This window comes from Xiphophorus hellerii, chromosome 18 (genome assembly GCF_003331165.1).
Source record: "Xiphophorus hellerii strain 12219 chromosome 18, Xiphophorus_hellerii-4.1, whole genome shotgun sequence".
Lineage (NCBI taxonomy): Eukaryota > Metazoa > Chordata > Actinopteri > Cyprinodontiformes > Poeciliidae > Xiphophorus > Xiphophorus hellerii.
In genome coordinates, this window is record NC_045689.1 from 31,348,225 (window position 1) to 31,370,883 (window position 22,659).

The 22,659-nt window shown below is 37.4% G+C and overlaps 1 protein-coding gene across 4 annotated transcripts in view; it reads right to left on the reverse strand.

The window, feature by feature from the left end:
* The window catches only part of stim1a (stromal interaction molecule 1a), a 36,841-nt gene that overhangs the window by 12,856 nt on the left and 1,326 nt on the right, over positions 1-22,659 (reverse strand). For all 4 annotated transcript variants that reach the window (XM_032590329.1, XM_032590328.1, XM_032590330.1 and 1 more), the window contains exons 2-7: positions 22,181-22,313; positions 17,454-17,584; positions 14,473-14,587; positions 12,729-12,840; positions 11,806-11,921; positions 4,279-4,456 (exon numbers count right to left, since the gene is read on the reverse strand). In XM_032590329.1, the coding sequence (XP_032446220.1) occupies positions 4,279-4,456; positions 11,806-11,921; positions 12,729-12,840; positions 14,473-14,587; positions 17,454-17,584; positions 22,181-22,301 (773 nt within the window). In that variant the 5' untranslated portion in view covers positions 22,302-22,313. The remainder of the gene's footprint in view (positions 1-4,278; positions 4,457-11,805; positions 11,922-12,728; positions 12,841-14,472; positions 14,588-17,453; positions 17,585-22,180; positions 22,314-22,659) is intronic.

Here is a 22,659-nt window from a genome sequence, read left to right on the forward strand (position 1 = left end):
CCCTGACCTTAACCACACGCTAGCAATTATTCAAACAACCTGCAAAATCCAGAGAAAATCTCCTGCTACTGTACACCAGTCCTAACTATACCTAGTTAGAGCCGAGCTAACGGGGCAAAGCTGGATTTAGTTTTTTCATCTTACCAGGAAATGGTAGCATATATAGAAACATTTACATCTTACATAAGTGTGCCTGTCAACTGGCTTATGAGCATCCCTCACAGCTAACACAGTACTTGTCTCCATTCAGGATGTGAGTCTGCAACACCACAACCAAATTCTGATTCATATCCAAATGTGGGTGAATTAGCACTACAATAGCTGCGCTTATCGCCCTCTCCCACCAGAGAAGAGGAGCCTTAAGGCACACAGGAAATCCTGCTCTTGTCGATGCCGCCAGTTTCCTGACAGGGAAGTCATGTCTGAGCCTGGCTACTTGATACCGCCAGAGGATCTGCTGCAAAGTATGGAAAGAGAGCAGCTGGAAGCCGGGATCAACTACACACAGAGGACATACCTCCATTCTTCTCGGACAGAAAAACACTCGCAGCAAGAGATGCTTCTCAGAAGTCTACAAGTTATGAAGAGCGAAATATTACTTGCTCTTGGCCAAAATACTCTGCTGTAAAGTAGGGCTGCAACCAATGATCATTTTAGTAATCAATTAATCTGTTATTCTCACGATTAATCGGATAGAACAAATGCCAAATTCTACAACTTTTATATTTAATCACTTAAACTTTTTATGTACAATACAAGAAACAAGTTGAAAGATGCAAATAAATGGCCCAATCCCTTTTTTAAATAAAGAAAATGAAAATGTTATTGCCAAAATGCAAAAACATAGCTTTCCTTTGGTGAATCTGGAGTGGGTGAAGCTAAAACAATTCAAATTCAAAAGTACTCTGTTGATCTCAAAAGGAAATTAAATATTATAACTCATTAAATTCAAAATTCTTCCAAGAGTTATTGCAGACAGAGAAGGCTGTGGCAGGAAATAGCTCCTGTTGAAGTCTGCATTACAGCAAATTTCAGGAAACTATGCCACTTGAGGAGTTTTGGCTAAAACATATTTACAGACAGAGTTGCTTTTATCTTAAATGCAAAATGTATTGTTTGTACAGTTTTGGCTTAAATACTAATTGATTACCAAAGTAGTTGATGATCATTTCAATAATCAATTAATTACAATTAAGCCAATTAATTGTTTCAGCCCAACTGTAAAAGTTGCAGCACAGGGAGTTACTTGAATTGTTTTGACCAAAACTGCAACAATATGAAGACACATTTCAAGCTTTAAGCAATTAGACGTTTGTCAACATCCGTATGTCCACGCACACACACTCACCCCCACACACGATTCAAATACTGTCACAACTTCGCCACAGACAAACCTCGACTGATATCAACCAAATGCAAATACTTCTGCTGCTGTGAAAGCAATATGATTACAAAATGATTTTTAAAAAAGTAGGAAAATCAGCCAAGAGTACACCACCTGGGTGGACGGCATTTTATAAATTGCTCTTTGTTTTGATCAGTAGTTAAAATATTAGCTTTTGATCATTTGGCTAGTTAGCATGACAGCATGATTTACAATCTGCCTGAGGAAGAAGTGTTTAACTGGAAGGAGAAAACAGCATTAGCAGTGCTCAAAACTAATGGCTGGTCTGTTAGAGGAGCACCGTGTGACCCAGATGACCTGCCCTCCTAGCAGAAGCATGTGGCTCTGTTGGCAGATTGATGGCCAATCTGCCATCAATAGGCTAATTTACCAAAACCTGTTCATGTTCCTGACTGAAAGGCTTAAAAAATAATGTCTTGTGATTACCATATGCAGAGTTAAATTAAGGTTTCTAGTGAAATCAGTTAATCAAATCTAATGCCTTTAAAATGATTTTTTTTTTACATAATAATTCTACCACTTAAACGCCACAATGCATAAATTTCTTATGCATAAATTATTGCACATTTGTGTTGTTTCAACAAAATATTAAGTCATGTGCCTTAAGTTTGAAAATGTTTGGTGTAATAGACCAATACAAAGTATGCATGGAAGATTGTAGCCGAGTACCGCATTTCTTAAAAAAACCCAAAAAAACAAATAAAACGGCATTTGTCATCAGCTCCTCTAAGAAGTAATATTATATTTCATTTTTAATATCCTTTGTATTTTATTATCTCAAAGGGCTGCAGTAGTCTAAAAAAACAAGCAATTATAATGGATAAAATAAATTCAACATAAATAAATAAAAGCCAAAAATTTAGGAAAAAAGTGAATTGTGTGTCCTGAGTGACTTATTTCTTTTTTTAGGTTTGTTTCTATCAGATTTGCGATTTGTGAATAATGAATCCAGCTCCGACTAAGATGAAAATGCATCTGAACAATACTCAAATTTTGACACAGATTCCTAATTGTACTCAACTACAACCTTTCATTTCAATGATAAAAAAAACAAACAAAAAAACATTCTGATGACCACATGATGCTGCCTCCACCATGCTTCATGTGCAGTGTGTCCTGCAACACACAGCACTACTTTTATAGGCCCAAATATTTGGTTTGTGTCTCGTCTGACCGGACCATCCTGTCACGTTTGCTGTTTTTTACTTGCTTTACAGCAAACCGCAGATCAAACTTCATCTGACTTTCTTTAAAGTTTCTTTTTCCACCACTCTTTCTGAGCAGACTGAGACCAAATATTTGGCCAAACCTTTTGGTCTCTTCTTTTAAAGTTTCAAAGCATTTGTATTAAGAGGAACAAAGCACAATATTAATCTAAGACTTTGTTCGTTTCATAAACCTTCGACTACTACTGCACTGACAGCCATGTCAAATTAGGCATCTAAAATTAGTGATGGAAAATCTAGGAAAACAAAAAAAAAAGGCCTGACCTGTGTAGGAAATGACCACGTATCCTTTTAAGGTATAGGAAGATCAAGCGCAAGCTTTGAAGCACATTCTCAGAATTCCTCCAGACAATTCAGAGAATTACCAGATCCAAAAAGATGGATACGTTTTACAACATCTTTGCTAGATCTTGAAACCTTAAGTTGCTCTTGCCAATTAGCCAAGTGCTATTTTGCTCAAATTAGTAACTTTATCATGGAATGAACTAAAACACAACATAAAAGAATCAGAGTCATGTGCCAACCTCATGCCTTCTTCAGATCACATGAACAGAGGTTTAGAGCAAGTGACCCAAGAAAAACTGAATTTGAGATGGAAACAAGGCAACTATGTTTACCTCGAAAGAAAAACTTGGACAAGGCCAGCGTCCTTGTATAGATTTTCACACTGTGTTTATAAAATATCCTATTATCTGAGTGTGCTATAAATAACTGCAGCTTTGTATTTAAGAGACCTTGTGATGAAGAAGCAAAGATCTGTTTAGATTTCTGATTTTCTGGTAGACAACAGCCCTGGTCCTGCTTTAAAGGTGCAGTATGTGACCTTTATAATCATTCTGTTGTGACAGTATAGTGTGAAACAGATCATCTGTGGAATAAAAATAAATAAACAAATGGAGCTCCTTTGCTTCCTCCCAGTGCTAACTTTTAACAACCAATCAGAGCCAAGAGGCGGGTCTTAGTGCTGTCAATCACGCCTGTGCCCGAGTTGCTTTCCATCATTAGCACATTTAGCACCGTGTTCACAAGGTTGATTGACAGCACTAAAGCACTTGTCCTGGCATTGATCGCATTTCTTCAGAAGGTAGCAGTAGCTCAAGGAAGACAGATTATCTGTCTCATACTCTCACTGCATGGTGGTACAACTGGATTTGTTTTATAGAAGTTATGTACTGCGGCTTTAAAGCTTTTGTCCCTCAGACTGATTAACAGCAGCAGATGTTACTCCAAGAAGAAAGTAGATGTTTTCTTTAACTTCTTTTTCTTACCAGAAACCAGAAGGATTTTGACCAGCAGGTTATAATTACTACTTTTAATCACAACCTCAAGAGTTACCATTTCACCTCAAAGCTCAATAGAACCAGTATGTGGATAGTTATTTCCAGTAATGCTGACTGCATTTTGACCTAGTTTTTCCATGGATTTATAATCCACATGGTGTAGTTGTTAATTTTATTTACCCAATTTAAAGAGAAGGTTACGTTTCATTATTTCCTAATATCTTGTGTGCTTAACAGTCAACCATGACAACAGATAAATAATTAATACTGACCTCTAATCTAACACAATATAAACCTCCAGCCATACAGGGCAAAGTCCTTGCATCATTCAACAGTTTGCAGTGAGGATGGTGGGAAGAGCCCTTACTTCTGCTGTAGGTCATGCAAACTCTGCTCAGCCCGCTGGAGGCCCTCCAAGTCCTTCATCATTTTCTTCATGTGGTCCTTTGAGTAACGATTCTGGATGTAGGCAAACCAGCAGCCCCCCATTCCGATCACTATCGACACCACCAGCATGAAATCTTTCAGGTGGTTGTGTCGATTCACTGAGGGAAAGAGAACAAAACAAGGTTCATTTTAGTCTAGGCTTGTCACTATAACCAATTTTGCTGGACAATAAATTGTCTCAGTAATTATTCTGATGAGTGACAACGTTGTTGTTTTGGAACAATTTTCAAGTAATATATTGGAAATGGCATAATATTGCACATTTGCTCTTTTGAAGACCAATAAACTTACATTTTGGAAAGAACATTTAAACTGGAAGATATTTTAAACTCCAAAATGAAACACGACAACCAAAAACAATAAGAAACAGAAATAAAAACTAAACACAACCAAAATTGCAAATAAAATGGGTTATAAAGTCTCTGTAAACAATATAGCCCTTAAAAAAATATGAATCATCAGAATGGAAGTTATCAAACTCTACTTAATTTATCATGCAGTTAATTGCTTAATTGCTTATTGAGACAGACTTGAATAACACAGCCATTTTCAAAAGCAAAGTTCGCTTCAAAACATTTGAATGTTACTCAATTATTTTATCAGGACAGGAAATAAAAACACCAAAACTCTTCATTGCAAAAAAAAAAATTTACAGATATAAAGTGCTGATTTCAGTTATTCTGTTAATTATGACTGTAAAACTAAATGTATTTGGTCAGAAAATGTAATTACATAAAACCAATTAAAAATGGAAATTTTTAATTGGTTTTATGCATGCTATGTTTTGTCATGGCTGACGTAACACTATCAAGACGGGAAGTCACAAAAGCTCATTGCTATATTAATAGAAAGTTAAATGGAAGAAAAATCATGAATAGTCACTATGAGGTCCTGCACATTTTATGCAGTAATTCCTGCAAGAAGCCTTCATCGGCTATGGACGGCATATATAAAGACAATTTTCAGTAGGCCCACATTTCTTTATGAAAATGATTTAATGTGACACCAAAACTGTCTGAAAAAATAAAAATAAAAATTTTGATTTTTTATTAGTTGTAAACTGTAATCATCAAAACAAAGACGAATTAATCACTTTGTGTTTACATATTGTATAAAACAGTTTCACTTTTGAATAAAGTCAACTTTTTCAGTCATACTTTATTGAGATGCAGCTGCTGAGGTGCAAACAAAATCTGCATCATAAGTTAAGGCTTTTGAACAACGTGCAAGCTTCACAAGGATGTGGTATAAAGAATATTTCAAAGTCAAAGTGCAACAAGTGTTGTGGATTGACACAAATGGGGTCAGCGTCACATATTTAGGTTGCGGTGACGGGGGCTAAATTAAAAAGAAAAGAAAAAATAACCCAGCAGTGTCAACCGCGGATAACACAGGCTACTTAAGTCCGGGAACCAACGCTTGCATTCAGCAGAAAACTTTTGTGGGTATATTTAATGAGCTATGGGTCAAAGCTAAAATTTATTTAATCAATGAATGTGTAATAATCCTGCTAATATAAAGAGCCAAAGCAATCAGAACTAATGCCAGCTTAAGAAGTTAATGTTGCTTTTTGTGAAAATATTCAAATTAAGTTTATATCAATCTTCTACCAGACACACAAGTGGGCTGGTTAGATCCTCACCCATGCAACAGTCACAAAGCCATCCACAAAAAAATGTCTATTGAATGTTACAAGTTGAGGCAAGCTTTTTTTCCCTGGTAAAACCTGATTAAGGGCATTAAATTTAATTATGATTATTTACTTCCTGGAGCAAGACGAAAGACTAGGAAAGTCCACAAGTAAAGGCCAGAATAAAAATAGATTATGACAAACATACTTTTGTTTGGTCTCTCAAGGAAACATATGGTTTTGGATGAATGTACACATCGTATTGCGTGTGATTTAAAAAAGAAGACCCTTCCTCAAAAGTGTTTAGGAGGTTAATCTATTAAAGATGGATAAAGTCCATTAAAGTTCCACATGAAGCAACAAAACCTTTAAAACTTAGACTCAATGATTTTATACCTGCTTGTAATTCTAGAGACTAGACAACAAATAATGTGTGCTGCAACCGAGCGCAGAAGCTTATTAGCCTGGTAAAATCTTCATAAAAGGGTCTGGAGTCTCAGCTCTTCAGAAGGAATTGCTTCCTGGAGGCGTGGACTCTGTTGAAGTTTGAAACTTGAACCAATTGCTAATGTTTGGCTGTGATGCCAAACGTTATGCTAGGTCACGGTATGAGTCTTACTGAAAATTGTCTGCACTGTCAACAACCATCCTCCACTGCAAAGAGAGAAGTGCCAAGCCAAACGTTTGATGTCATTTCAATATTTGGAAGAGTGGCAAACACTGACTGAATGTTCACTTCCTCCACTGCCAACTGCAGGCAGACTACAATTATAAAATAGTGCAAAAAATCTTCCTCATCATTCACAACTTCTTCTGTTCGCTGATTGGGATGGTTGAAATTCTACCAGAGAAATCCGAGTCAATGGTTTAAATCCCAGATGGAGCAATGAAGGGAAATAAGAGTTGAGCAGAACTGCCTAGGAAGGCAAAGGCCAGGGTAGAAGCTCATGAATTTAAAATGATATAAAATTCCTCCTATCAAATAGCCTTAAACTGGGTGTGGACTTTCCCCTTTTGTATGCCAATGGGCTTGTGTTACTATTTCATCTTAAAGCCTGTTATGTCTTTGAACAAAAAGTGGATTGATTTTTCTACGAACAAATAAATAGAGAAAACAGGAAGATATTGCACATGGCTGTCCTTACCAAGTATAGGCAATACAAAAAAAATGCAACCACCCATCATCATCATCTTTAGACAATGTGGAAGCTCAACCAAGCCCATGTGAATAATATGGCATTTTTCTCACCCAGAGAAAACAGTCCCTGCATTGGGGGCACTTTTAGGTATAGGTCTATGAATCAATTACAATCTGAGATTAAGGAAAGTCACAACCCAAACCCAAGGAATTAGGACAACAGTTAACGACAAGGCTACCACAGATAGTGTCAACAAGAAGTGAACAAATAGATTATGATGCATTAATATTTGTTGTGAGCACAAATGTTATGCCATAAAAAAACGCTTATTTTACAGTGGGGTTTTTTTTCTATGTGAACATTTCCTAAGCATTTTATCCAGCATCAATATCATTACATCACCACAATATCATTACAACAGGAAGAAAAAGCCTGGACACATACTACTACTTAAATCATTAGCCAACACTGACTGCAGTCCAAGCAGTTCTTCACGATATACATATTGTGTACACCATTGCAGCATTAATTTACAATTTTTGGTGCAAAACCTAGATTTGACCTTTTATGAGTCTACTGCCAATACAATGCATCTGCAGATGTCACCAGACTATGTTGAATCAATAACTGCCCTCTTCAAGTGAATCTCCTGCATGTTTAGTCACGGTAATTAGCTCCAGCTGTCACTGTTTATTTCCTCTGTCTGAGCCAAATGAAGGAGATAATATTTAACTGCAATCGCAGTCAGATAGGATCACTACTTGTATTTCCCTTCCATGGAGAGTCAGCATGCAGCTTCAGCTGTTATAGCTGGAAACTAGTGAACAGGCCTGAAATCTGGGTGTAGTGATGGACTCAGATCTGAACCTTGAAAAACATAAAAATAAGCATAATGTCAGCCTTCTATCACCTAAAGAGTTTCCCAGGACTGATGTACCAGCAAGATCGAGAGAAACTCATCCACACGTTTATCTTTAATCACACTGATTACTGCAGCGGCGTATTCACAGGTCTGCCTAAATAAATTCTCAATAAGGCAGTTCCATCTGATCCAGAACGCTGTTGCTCTGGTTCTGACTAAAACCAGGAAGATGGAGCACATCACCAAAGTTCTAAAGTATTTACACTGGCTCCCTGGAGCTCAGAGAACTTTAAAATGTGTCTGTTTTATAAATTACTGAATAGCTTAGCACCAAAATACATTAAAGATCTGTTGTTGTTGTATCAACCCTCCAGACCAGTCAGGTCTTCTGGTTCTGGTCTGCTCTATATCCCCAGAACCAAACATATAGTCATAGACCTTTCACACAGAAGTCTGATTGCATTTAACCAGTACTCTGAATGATCACAAAATAAACCACATCGGATTTCAGCAAAAAAGAAAAATAAATTTACAATTGATAGGCCTGTCACGATAGCAAATTTTGCTCAACGATTAATTGTCTCAAAAATTATTGCGATAAACGATAATATTGTTCGAAGACCTTTTTACACTGATTTAATGGAAATGACGTAATAATGCATGTGATTTCCTGCCAAAGATAGATACACTTTATTTTCAAAAGAACATTTAACACTTGAGCTAATAAACAAAATAAAGAAAACAACCAAAAACAAAAATAAAATGGATTCTCAGTCTCCATTAACAAAAAACTCACTTGAAAAAAAAAACTAAACAGCATAAAGCCAAAGTGGAAATAAATACTGCATTCAACCAAAAGATTATGAAGTCTGTATATTATGTTGCCCTTCAGTAATAATTCGATTTAAATAGAGAAGATGGGCACATCGACTACCTGATGCAATAGTTCACACTACATGATTTTTTGCTGCTATTTTTCCCCTTACAACAATCTTAGAAGGTTGGTCTTTCTAAGATTGTGTGGTGTGTTACGGTAGATCGTCGTTGCCGCTCCGATCTAAATCAGGGGTTTTCCCCGACTGGGAGCTTAACGCAGCCTGTTGAATGTGACAGGCAGCCAATCAGAAAGCGCTGATTCTCCTCCGTGCTAACCCGAAGTCCAGCGGACATCGGAGATGATATGTGGAAACAACATTAATGTTTATTCAACATGCAAAGAATATAGAAATGACAAGGGGAGGAGTTGGAGCGAAATTGCTACTGCAGTTGATAAACCCGGTAACTTTTCAGCTGTTCTTCGTTAACGTGACATAAATAGGTTATAATGATTTTCATTCAGTCAGGAATGACACTAGCAACATGCATTGCAGTTAGATTGTAGTAAAGCATTGATTAATGCCTGGTTTTAAAATTAGTTCACTGGACTTGTAGCCATTATTTTGTGCCCATTGTTGGACACCACACGGCAGGAACGAACCCGATCGAACCGTTATAGCTAGGATTTCTGTCGGGTAATGTGTGGTCTGTCAGGTTTTGAAAATGGGCCGACAATCGGCTGACAGCTCTAAGATCCTGTCTTGTGCGCTGGTCTTTACACTAAGGAAATGAGGAAGGGAGGGTCAGTGGAGAGCACCGGAGTTGAGCCTTTTATCACTCGGTGTCATCAACAGAAAGAGAAAAGGGCCGGAAGAGACGATAATGCCGATAATTAAAATGACGTCGATGGTTTTAATTTATCGTACGATTAATTGATTTACCGTTTATCGCGACAGGCCTAACAATTGAGCATCAAGACCTGCTGTGTGAATGTAACCTAAGACAACCACTACTGCTTGTCAGGCAACACTTCCTTTGACTTCCTTCATATCACTGTTAAAGTCACCACAGAAATAATCCGCTTATGAACTGTAACGGGGGCTGGACACTTTAATCAACTGGCAACTTTCAATAACCATGCTTCCCTGCCCCCTTTCTGTACCTATTATGAATTACAAACCTGCTCACATCAGAGAGGAAAAGAGTAGGTACTCAATGACGATACTCTGTACAGACATGGAGCTTTGTGGCTGACTTGGATCAGTTTCTCAGCTGGTACATGTCCTTGACAGATGTTCATACTACTCTGTCTAATCTAAGTAATCTGCCATTACATGCAATCAACAACACAAGTAAGCCCTATCTAAAAAGCCACTAATGCACAAATCATGCTTAACTGGCAACACGAGTGAAAACAACCAGCCCCAGATTTGTTTAGGTTAATCATTACCTAACAGTTACATAACAGTCCAGCCATTTAGCCACAACCTTTTGTTAAATATGTCTTATAATGCTGCTGCTAGCTAGAGCTAGTCTGTCAGCTTTACTATTTGTGGAAGCTACTTGCTTTGACAGGCTGTCAAAGACAGACAGTCCTTGCTAATGTCTTCCTTAAGGTGTTAAGGGGGTGGGAACACAACCACAATAACACATGCCAGAAACAGACCATTACACACAGAGTTCCTGTTCAAGCTTTGTCCAGGGCTGATGCCTGCTTTCTTGGAAGGCTCATTAAATCTTCTTAAAGTTCATTAGGGATTAGATGAGCTCCAACAGTCATTATATAATCCAAAGATACTCTGTCCTAAATGATATTTCACTTTTTTTCTAAGCTTAATCATTTAACATTATAAAAATAGATTTCTAATTTTCCAACTTGCACTGGAAATCTACCAAGGATTTGTTTGCAGTTTTTATTATATTATAATAGGTATAATAGCTTTAAGCTATAATAGCTCGAAGCACGCCCTATTCAAAAGGAATAGCAACCTGAGCGGTTTTAGTTTGTGAATGCAGAAGTAGAGTGACACCAGAGAGGAAGAGAAATGGGATGAGAATTGTGTTTGTCAATGAGAGTCATCTGGAGCACAGACACTGTGATTCATCACACCCTGAAACTCATACAAAGGGTATCACATTTCAAAAGATGGGTGGTGCAAGAGAATAAATGATAAGGATGGCTTATGAATACATGGTTGAAGCACATAAAATCAAACATATCTTGAAGATAAGAAGCTGTTTAAAGCAGGAAAAAATGTGCAATCATGTTTGTAATGCTGGAAAGTTCTTAATAAAAGTCTAAAGTTTATAAAGCCACATTGAGCTGGTCACATGATTTTTGTAGATTGTCCCAATAGAGTGCTCATAAACCTTCCTCCATCCCTCCACCCCCAGCCCCCCAAGTATTTGAAAAACGATCTTTGACTACCGTACTTTCCGGACTATAGAGCGCACCTCACTATAAGCCGCACCTACAAATGTTTTGAAAAAAACTGGAAACGCCGCACCAGAATATAAGCCGCTGGTATCTCCACCGCTCTCAGTTTTCATACTTAATAAATCTGCTATTAAGGACGTAGCCCTCCATCTCCAATGCCGAAAAATGGATTTGTTCATACTGAGCTTAGTGGCTCTATTTCCCTCTTGTACTATCAGATCTTTAGCCCTCAATTTAAAAGCTGCATCATATGAACTTCTTTGTGTTGTTTCTATGATGAGGGGGTATGAGTTTGAAAACATTTCTCACTCGTGCCTGCTGCTAGCATGTGCTTGTTCTAAATGAAAATTAGCATTTTCTTCTTTGATTTCCAATTCTGACTTACAATGACTCACTTCCTGCTAAAGAGCCCCCTGGTGGTTGAAGAAAAATCCACAGGAAAGCTGCACCGGGCTATAAGCCCCATGGTTCAAAGCGTGGGAAAAAAGTAGCGGCTTATAGTCCGAAAAGTACGATAGTTAAAAGTACAGATTAAAACAAATGACAAGAAAACAACTACATACTGAGAGGTGGTCCAAAAAGCACGGTGTCCAAAGCTTTGAGCTGTAGTTTCTGCACATGGCTGCGGTCCAGAATCTTCAGAATGGAGACCGTCAGAGTGGTATTCTTCACAGCCAGCCTGAGAGAGAGCAGACACATCTTCACTGTACAGGAAATAGGAAGAAGGAAGCAAAAGGCGTTATCCATTTTCATCTGTCAAGTGATTCTACCGTACTTCCAAGCTCATCCTTTTTTAAAGCAATGACTGTTAAGTAATCAGTGGTTTACAAGTCATTTTTTACAAGTTTAGTCTCCAGTCTCTAACATTTGAAATGAATATTTTAGGATCAAATTCATAACAATTGCCGTGTCTCTAACCCTGTATCGCTCCAAATTAAGATTCCAAACCTGTACACTTGGTTTCTACGACTACATGAACACTAAACGTCTATTTTGAAAACTGATGAAACGTTATATTTACCCAATTGGACATATAAATAGGCATTTATCCTCAAAGAAAATCAGTAGAAATATTTTAAAACTTGGTAATGTTTCATTTCTGAATGAATCAACCAAACAGTCATTATAGGGACGAAAAAGAAAAAATAGAAAAAAATTCTTTATCATGTCCACTCAACTATATGTGGCATTTAATATTGTTTGGAAGCTTTTCTTCTCTTCACTCTAAGCTTGAGAATTTTCAGTAACTGAACCCGTTTTCTAAATCCACATTATAAGACCTTTGTTGTTGATTCTACAAAGTAAAGATGTTCAAATTTCAGGTATAGGTGAAAACACAATGACCAAGGCAAGCTGTCGATAAATAAAAGTGTTGAACTTCTGAGACTAAGTCAAGTTTCAAGTCTTTTGGACACAAATCTCTGTTGAGTCTGAAATCTAATCTTCGTGACGTAAGCTTGACTCAGCTGGCCTCCTCTAGTCTTACCTTGGCATAATACTTCCATTGAAAGCCAGCTTGCGAAATGCATCCACATACTGAGGTAATTCTACATAGTTGATGAGCCATTCCACCACTTCATCTACTGTCCAATTATACACTGAAAAGAAAAACAATGAGTCAGATGAAGTTGTTCAACTGGTCCTGTATTTTATAAAATTAGAGTGTAAAGACAAAAGACGTTCCTGCAACCAAGAATTGAAAAGACATACAGAGAATCTTCAGCCAAGAAAATATTTATTGATGTCTGAGTTGGAAGCCTTGGGGAATTTTTTAAAATGATGCAATACTATGAGAACATGAAAAAAAATCATGTATCATGGATGACTATGGATAGTAAGGAGAATATAATATGATGGCCAGTCCAGGATAATCAAAAATTGTCAAATTTTCCTTGCAACTTCTACACAGAATCAAAAGCACCTGCTGTCTAGGCTGACACATTACAGTTAAAGAAAAAAAAAACCCAGCCCAAAAGCTCCAGAGCATTTTCTAGAAACTGCAATGCAGGGCAAGTGAGCACTACAAGCAAAGAAAAGGGGGCTCTGAGCTACATGAGTACAAGATACAGCAGAGCTCTCTGTACCAGACAGAGAAGCCAAACTGATAATCTCAAAGAGGAGAGAGTGGAAGTGGATTTTGTGCTGACAGAGTCAATGATGTCCACTCTGCCACTATCTGCAGCTGATAAGACCACCATTCCTTAGCCCACATGAATCTAATCAACTGCTCTGCTGCTTCATTAGGAGAGTGAGATGCTTCACCAGGGTGTGTGAGCTTAGCTGTGAATCTGTTAGGTTGTTAAGGAACGTTCCTAAATGCCATTTCTTTAGCTGTGTTTCTACAACAAATGTATGCAAAACTTTGTCGATATTCTGCTAATGTTTGAAGAAATACAATTTTGCAATTGAGGTATTTCTATTGAATAAGACATGCAATTAAAATTACACGTTAATAAGTTTGTTCATTAAAAATCATGGCAGTGATGGATGTGAAGCATTACATGAGGTATATTCATATTCCAGCCATGGCGCTAGCACTCATCAATTCGCCATCAGAGGAGATGTGGGTATCTTACTGTAAAGTAGTGACAAGTACCTTATGCTTGGGAGTGGCGTTTTTGTTAAACTGTAGTCAGGGATTTTACAGATGAACTATTGATTCAAAACTTTCAAATGACAAACCCAACTTTTGATAGACTGCAAAGCTGGTGGAGCTCTGGATACAAACTCTTGTGATTAGTGTGATGTGAAAAAAAGTCTTTCCTTGGCAGTTTTGCAAAACACACCAATTTTGATAAAGCTAAAATATTCTACCCCATACTAGCGTTCTGAAAATTGGCAGGTTTCCACTAAGTGAATTTATTTTCAGATTCCAACTTGTGGAATTTTATGGTCAATGGAAACACAAGTACTGATAAAAAACTGTTTTAAAGGTCACATAGAGACAATAATAAATAAAACAGATTTTTTTTTCCCTAGTCTCTCTTCTGTACACTGACCCCATCCTGAATCATGAAACACAAGTTTCATCTAAGGACAGATGGTCCTGAGGATTATTCCAAGGGAAACATACAAATTAAGTGAATGGCGAGCATTCTAGGAGGAAAAGAACATAACACTTAAAGAAAGGTTTTGGTTCTTAGTTTAGTACAACTTCAAAGAACAACAGCAACAAAAACAAAAACAGAAAAAAACCCAAAAACATTTGAAGCACAGCCTTAAAGCAGTACCTTCAGATCCCTTCCAGGCATTCCACAAGTCCTCCACACTGATGAACTGGTCATCGCCATGGAAACTGTTATGCTTGGCTTTGGGGTCATGGTAGTTAAGATCTTCTCGGAGGAACTGCAGGATGACAAGGATTCTTGAAGCCATTACAAATAGAGACATTTTACAACATAAATGCACTCTTAAGACTGAGTGAAATAAAAGCATTAGTCAGGGTCGCACCGATATAAAAATGTGAGCAAATAGGCCTGTCGCGATAAACGGTAAATCAATTAATCGTACGATAAATTAAAACTATCAACGTCATTTTAATTATCGGCATTATCGTCTCTTCCGGCCTTTTTCTCTTTCTGTTGATGACACCCAGTGAAAAAAGGCTCAACTCCGGTGCTCTCCACTGACCCTCCCTTCCTCATTTTACTTAGTGTAAAGCCCAGCGCACACGAGCTCGATTGTCGGCCCATTTTCAAAACCTGACAGACCACACATTACCCGACAGAAATCCTAGGTATAACGGTTCATCGGGTTCGTTCCTGCCGTGTGGTGTCCAACAATGGGCACAAAATAATGACTACAAGTCCAGTGAACTAATTTTAAAACCAGGCATTAATCAATGCTTTACTACAATCTACCTGCAATGCATGTGGCTAGTGTCAGTCCTGACTGAATGGAAATCATTATAACCTATTTATGTCACGTTAATGAAGAACAGCTGAAAAGTTACCGAGTTTATCAACTGCAGTAGCAATTTCGCTCCAACTCCTCCCCTTGTCATTTCTATATTCTTTGCATGTTGAAGTTAATGTTGTTTCCACATATCGTCTCCAATGTCCGGTGCGCCTGTCAGCTGTTTGGGATTCCCCTCTGTAATTTCCCCTCAGAAAACACAGATTAGAATCCGCTTTCTGATTGGCTACCTGTCACATTCAACAGGCTCCCAGTCGGGGAAAACCCCTGATTTAGATCTGAGCAGCAACCCTAACACACCACACAACCTTAGAAAGACCAACGTTCTAAGATTGTCATAAGGGGGAAAATAGCAGCAAAAAATCATATAGTGTGAACTATTGCATCAGGTAGTCGGATGTGCCCATCTTCTCTATTTAAATCTAATTATTACTGAAGGGCAACATAATATACAGACTTCATAATCTGCACTCTTTTGGTTGAATGCAGTATTTATTTCCACTTTGGCTTTATGTTGTTTAGTTTTTTTTTCCAAGTGAGTTTTTTGTTAATGGAGACTGAGAATCCATTTTATTTTTGTTTGTGGTTGTTTTCTTTATTTTGTTTATCAGCTCAAGTGTTAAATGTTCTCTTGAAAATAAAGTGTATCTATCTTTGGCAGGAAATCGCATGCATTATTACGTCATTTCCATTAAATCAGTGTAAAAAGGTCTTCAAACAATATTATCGTTTATCGCAATAATTTTTGAGACAGTTAATCGTTGAGCAAAATTTGCTATCGTGACAGGCCTATGAGCAAAGCACCCCCACAATCCTGTGCTGCATCTCTATTATCGTCACCTGATCTTTTTCCCAACGACTAAAACAATCATACATGCCTACAATAAGAAGCTTGAGCCTAGTCTTCCTCTGTACCCAACAACAGGATTCTTCTTGCAGTCTCCTGGCATCCTGCACTGATCCAATAAGTTTCGCTTTTTCTTCTTCTGTGCATATTGCACTGACAGGACAGCCATGCAGTTTGCACTGCCAACCATAATTTCCTATTTAGTATTACAATCTCCATGAACACAGTTATCGAGAGTTTTTGGTATCACCTAATGGAAGACAAGTAAGTCAGTTGTTTTTTTCTGAAGCACCACTTAAGTGCAATACAACTGAAATCTTAGAGTAATGGTATGGGACATTCTCCTGTCCCTCCGTTCTCTTACAAATGTGTTCCAGTTTTCTGACACACATTTCACTAGAATGCATAACGTCACACAGCTCAATCACCTCAAACTAACTGTTGAAGATGACTGTACTCCTGTGTCTCTGCAGCCACCAGATACCAATGTAACAGAGCCTCTTGGGGATGCAGAGAAGCAGGAAGCTGCCATCATGACGGCACTGGAAACAAATCTGCAGCAACTGCATGGTGCCATCATGACAATGTGGAGCAAAATATTTCAGGAATGTTTCCAACACGTTCTGGTGCAGTTAGAAACTCAATACTAGCAAAATGCACTAAATAAGATGACTAGAAAGTGTATGTTACTAATTTACTGCTAATACATTTTTGCTTTATAACAACTAAATTCAAAGGATTCCTTTGCTTTACTTTGATCCAGTCATGTAATGTCTGGTTAATTTTACTGTGACTTCAATTTTTACTCCAAAAATTGTTTTTCTGCAAAGAAAATTGGATCTAAAACTGATCATTTTATTTCACCAACTTATAAGCACAACCACTTTAAAACCCACTAGAATGGTAGTTACCACTTGACTGGTTTACACAGCCTCACTAATGAATGTTCACTAGACTGTAGGCCAAACCACCCACTGAACCACCGACACGCTTTTTAAAATGAGCCCCACATAGCACTCCCACTGCAGTGAAGTCAACAGAGGTAAAAGACAGTAATAAGCCCTGATGCTGTTTCCTTCTTGATAAAATGATGTAGAAAGATTTCATGACTGTGTGGTGATTATAAGTGATTGTGCAACAGAAAATAAATTCACTTCGAGCAATATGATCAATATCTACAACCTGTTCTTAAAATCCAGCTTCCTTAATATTGATTTTTAAAAAAGAATGTTCCCTTTGCAGATTATTTCACTCATAATAAGTGAGCTTGAGCCTAGTCAAGGCTTGAGCTTATAATAAGTGAAATAAGACATCTTCCCCTTGTTACAAATGAAAACAATCTTGCTGAAAAGTTACTTCTAAGTTAGTCTAAGTGTGTTAAAATATTTGCACTAGAAGCTAGACAAAAAAAAAAAAGAGTGGTAAGATTTTGCAGTATTGAGTACTTACGCCATCAGTCTCTACTACATCTACGTTGCCGTTTGCATCATCATCCATCTGCTTATGGATATTACAGATGGCCTCAAAGGTGAGAACGGCGTTGTCGTCTTTGCATAGTTGTTCATCGATACGACAAAAATCTGAAAGAAAAAGAAGATTCAACATTGGACTCATTGGACATTGGGTTGCACTCTTCCTCCAGGCTCTGAGACCTATACTTTCATCTGAAAAGAGAACCTTTGACCCCTGAGGAGCAATCCAGGCACCCAGATAAAGTGTGTAGAGTATCTGGTTCAGGAGTAGCTTAACGCAAGGAATGTGCCAATAATACTCCATGTCTTATACACACTTACATGCAGAGGCTCTGCAGAAACAGCCATCATCCATAGTGGTAAAGAAAAACCACTTAAGGCTCTTAAACAGGTTTTCTTATAAACCCTCAAACGTCTGCGGTTATCTCATTTACTTGTGCACCATTTTTTTCTCCCCACACTTTTTCCTAACACTTAACTTTGAATTAGCTCAAAATTAACAAAAAAATATGTTTGATGTATCCGTATGCACTTTTTCTTTTACTTACTTTTTGGCACTGAATAGAAGTACTGAAATAAATTATTTTAAATTACATTCTAAATTATAGATTAGTATCCAGACAAGCTGAATATAAAAAAATGTTTTGTGCACCATTTATAGTGTATCCCATCTCTTTGTTTTAAAACAATACATAATTCCACCAGTTTTAATATTTTTTTAACTTTGGAAAAATGCCAGAAACTTCCCCAAAGAGGCTCTAGTCTGCTAAAATAACTAAGGACTAAATTCCTTGGCTGCAGAGAAAGTATTGTTTATACAAGGCATTTCAGTCAAAGTCTCTGTGCTACAAAGAACCCAAGTATTGTCTGAATGCATCGGCCAGAAATAGCTGCAAACGAATCACTGTCAGATCTAAAATAGCCGTCGTTTAAAAGTTTGGGACTTTAATAATCGAGTTTATCCATAAAAATAAAGATTAAAGGCATCAAGTGAAAGGTTTCTGTGGACAGAGGTTTTTAATTTCCATTGGATAATTTTCATAATTCTAGGATTAGCCCCTCTACCCTCTGTGTCTTTGTAGTTCTTCTTGTGTTATTAGAAATCTTGAACCATCTATCTGAGAGGGAAAGAAGAGAAAAAAAATACATTTCGGCTCTTTCACAAAGACTCTCGGGAGTCGTTATTATGGCAATGCACATTACAAAGTGTTCAATTATGGAGAACATTTTTGCATTATCATAATGGCATTATAGTGCAGTGCAGTGCACTTCGAGATTTCTGTTGTTCTTACTTTTTTTTGATTACTTAAATGCTTCACATGAAGTAATTTTTAACATTAGTGGAAGAAAACCTAAGTAAATACAAAAATGCTGTTTCCAAATAGTGATTTTATTTACTGAAGGAAATAAATAGTTAACCAAACTAACGTGACCCTGTGGACACGTTGCATGTTATTGTTTACATAAGGAAACTACGGTAATAAGGAGACTATTCTTTTACACAGCATCCATAACCACACTGCTGCGGCAGAACAATTCCACTAACAAAATGAAACCCGGACATGTAGGTATTATTAATTTAGTTCAGCAAAGGGAAAAATAATGCAGAAAAACTGTTGAAGAGTAACTCAAAGCCATTCATATTTTTCCTTTGACTCTCAAACCTGTTGCTATAGAAACTGACTGACAACAGCTCCACTTATAAATCAGAATTCAGCAGCAAAAACACACAAACATTTCCCTTCCAAAGAGCAGAACATTCAGTCCGTTGCAGTGCTATGCTCTCAGGCTTGATGTTTATTTTGCGATTATTAATAACTGATTGTCTGAATGCAGTGGTTGATTAGCTAATTTAAACTGATGATCTGTCAGAGTTAGTGTGTGGGTCACCTTTTTTTTTTTTTTTAACTGAAACGAAACACAGAGTTCCACAGCACACCTACATGTTAAGATTGTTAAAGTCAAGCTAGCATAGCTGACCTACTTCTCTCTCCCTCACTATATTTTTTTTAATTGACACTTTTCACTGAGTTGTTCTGTGAAACATCTAGGGACGTGTGATATGTGGCGGTAAATACATATATAAATACATATACTGTACATACACCTGGTACCACCAACTATCACAATAGACATCGGGATACAAATATTATGCCATGTCGTACATCCCTCGATGAATGCATAGCATTGCTAGTTTATACTGCAGTCCAATCGATTCTGTTGACATTGATGCAAAGTCAGTAATACTGCGCCAATGCCAATTCTGCAGCCCTAATATGCAGTATTTTATGTTTTTCTCTCCTTAAGGAAGCACTGTTTCGCAATGGCTGGCCACACCTGGAAAGGTTCACCACTGTTGCATATTTTCTTTACTTTTTTCTCACTGTGGTTAACTGGAGCTCTAAGCTTTAGAAATGGCTTCGTAAGATTATTTTAGACAAACAATTGACAATATATCAATATAGTTTTTCACCTGTTGCTGAATTTGTTTTGATCAGGAGAGGATGTTCTGTTTTTGAGATATTTTTTCCAACTTTATGTTGACAGGCACATTCTATCTCAGAAATGTATTGATTCTAAAAGTAGGAATCAGGCCTGGGTATGCTTAGAGAAACAGACATTAACAAAAGTAATTATTGATATAACAAGGGAGAAAATGCTTTTCCATTTAGAGTCAGGTTAATCTTGTAACTTCTACAGGTTTCCCTTTGTGAACTGTGGCCCTTGAAAAAAGGATGGATGTTTTTTCCTAAGTAAATAAACAGTAAATATAATAAACCACTGCACATTAAAATTAGTTTGATTAAAACATTTAAGTGGGATGAAAATTCTGAAAACCTTAAAAATCTGTAAGCGAGCAAAAAAGTCTTTATAACACCAAGTATAGTTTACATAATAATACAGGTTTATCATGGCAAATGGCTGCTTTCATCTTTGATTTGGAAATTCTTATTTTAGTTCATGTTTAGTTGTACTTTTAAGAAGCATGTTAGTAGCATTTCCCAAAAACCCTTGAACAAGGATGGGAAGGTTAGGGTCAATGAGGAGAGAGGCCTTGTCAGTGAGAATTGATGGTTTAGTTACACACACAGCACCGATTCAGCTTCAGCAATGACAATATGCTTCTGCAAAAACATCTTAAAGGAGATTTCTTCATTGCAATACTGCAGTTTTATGATATTACATAATTCTACTTTTGTACAATTTGGGGTCGTCTATACTATGGTTTGAGTTTGAACACAAAATTTTCTTTTCCCTGATGACCGTTACTTTTAAAATCTTTTGAAAGGACCTTGCAACATTATGTCGTCACCTTGCTCAAAATAAACCTAACTTCCCCTTAAGTGTATTTACCTGAGACAAGAGCTCTAAAAAGTCCCTAATTCTGATTGTTTGTAAGTTTTTGTTTCTCATAATTCTGCATAAAAAGCTTCTGATTTGAATAAACACAAAGTATCAAAGTATGCAAAACAAAGTTTTATGTCTTTGAAATCAACATGTTTCAACAAAAGCTGAACAGAGAGCAAATAGTCTAAAATGTGTCATTCCACTGAGCACACACCGGGAAACAGGACCAACTACATTTTCTTGTTGTTAAATTGTGCCTTAAGTGAAACCACTAAACCAGAACAAAGAAGTTAACTTCCGTGTAGCGAAAAGTTAATTTTTGAGCCACAGCATGCAAGCTTTTCAGCCTCAGTAAACCTGCAAAGCCACATACCGCAGAGGAAAAGACATTCTCTCTAACAGAGACTAAAAGCCAGGAAAAAAAAAAAAAAAGGGGCCACCACCTGCAAAAGTCTCACACACGTAACCAGGTCTTTCTTCTCATTTGGCTTGCAAACATCCAGAGACACTAGATAAGGTATTTACATACCGGTTGGCCAGCTTTTTTTTTGTAAGAGCTCAAGTTGCGTAAACTATTCTGTGTGCCTGCATGGCGAGCAGCACACTGTTCGCCACCTAATAACGGAGACAGTTACCGTCGACAACCGGAATTCAGGATACATTTAGGACGCTTGAACCTTTTCTTTTCAAATCAGAAACAAATTTTCTCACAATAAGCCTGGTGAGAGGATCAGTAACATGTCTTTAGATACACTTCAGCTGGTGTGCAAGTGATGTGAACAAAATGTCAGAGTATTTCTCACTCTAACCGTCTGCTCAGCAACAGTGACAAAGACCACAACCAAACGAGTTAGCGACGTGTGCAAACAAGTAGTACAAAATCCTAATGGGTAACAGAGGCACAAGTCAGCACATTAAAAGCCCAAATCAACACAAAGTTCATATTTTACAGCTGACAGATCAAGAGTTTCTGTTGCTTAAACAAAGTTTCTTCATGGACTCAGACAAGTTCAGAGATAAAAGACAAACCTGGGTTACAGAGTTCCTAATTTTCAAATAATAATAAAAACTGTGCTACACTATCAGTTTGCATGGCTTTGATGCTGTTTTATCTCGTCTACATGAGCTTAATTCTGTTGGGTTTGACTTGGTGCCTTGCTCTACGCTGGAGGACAGACAGAGCTCAATGGCAAATGCCAGCTGTACTATTCTCAGCACAGCCACATTTAGTGCCTGCACAATCACAAAGATGTAGTACAAACTGTAATACTGTAGCACTCCATGGTGTGTAAGTGTCAGCTTAGTTTATCGTTCCCAATGCTACAAAAGATTAAAACGTGATGAATACACACTCACCTGACAGGCCGTTTTCACCATTTTGACTCTCTGGTGAAAAGAAACTTTGTTTTTCAGATGCACTCTCTCCAATTAGGCACAAACAAAATATCCACAAGGTCACGGATTTGTGAGGCTCCATGTCTGCTGCGTGCTGTCGGAAAAAGGAGATTCTTGTGTAAATCGTGACAGTAGTAGAGTTAAAAACCGTTTCAGCATATACTAAGCAACTCAAGCATGTTATCAGGCGGTTTTTTTCCACTTCACACCTTAGCAGTTTTGGTCTTGTCGTACTTGACTTTTTTTTTTTTTTTTGGATACAAAATGATGTAATTTACCACAAGACATTTTGAAATGACAATGTATTTTGTACCTACTTTGACAACCAGAGTGTAAAGCATGTTTTATACCCTACTGCCCGGAAATGTGGCAATTTGTCTCCAATATATTTTTTCATACACAGCAGAAGATCTACTCAAATTCTTTCGGTGGGATAAGAA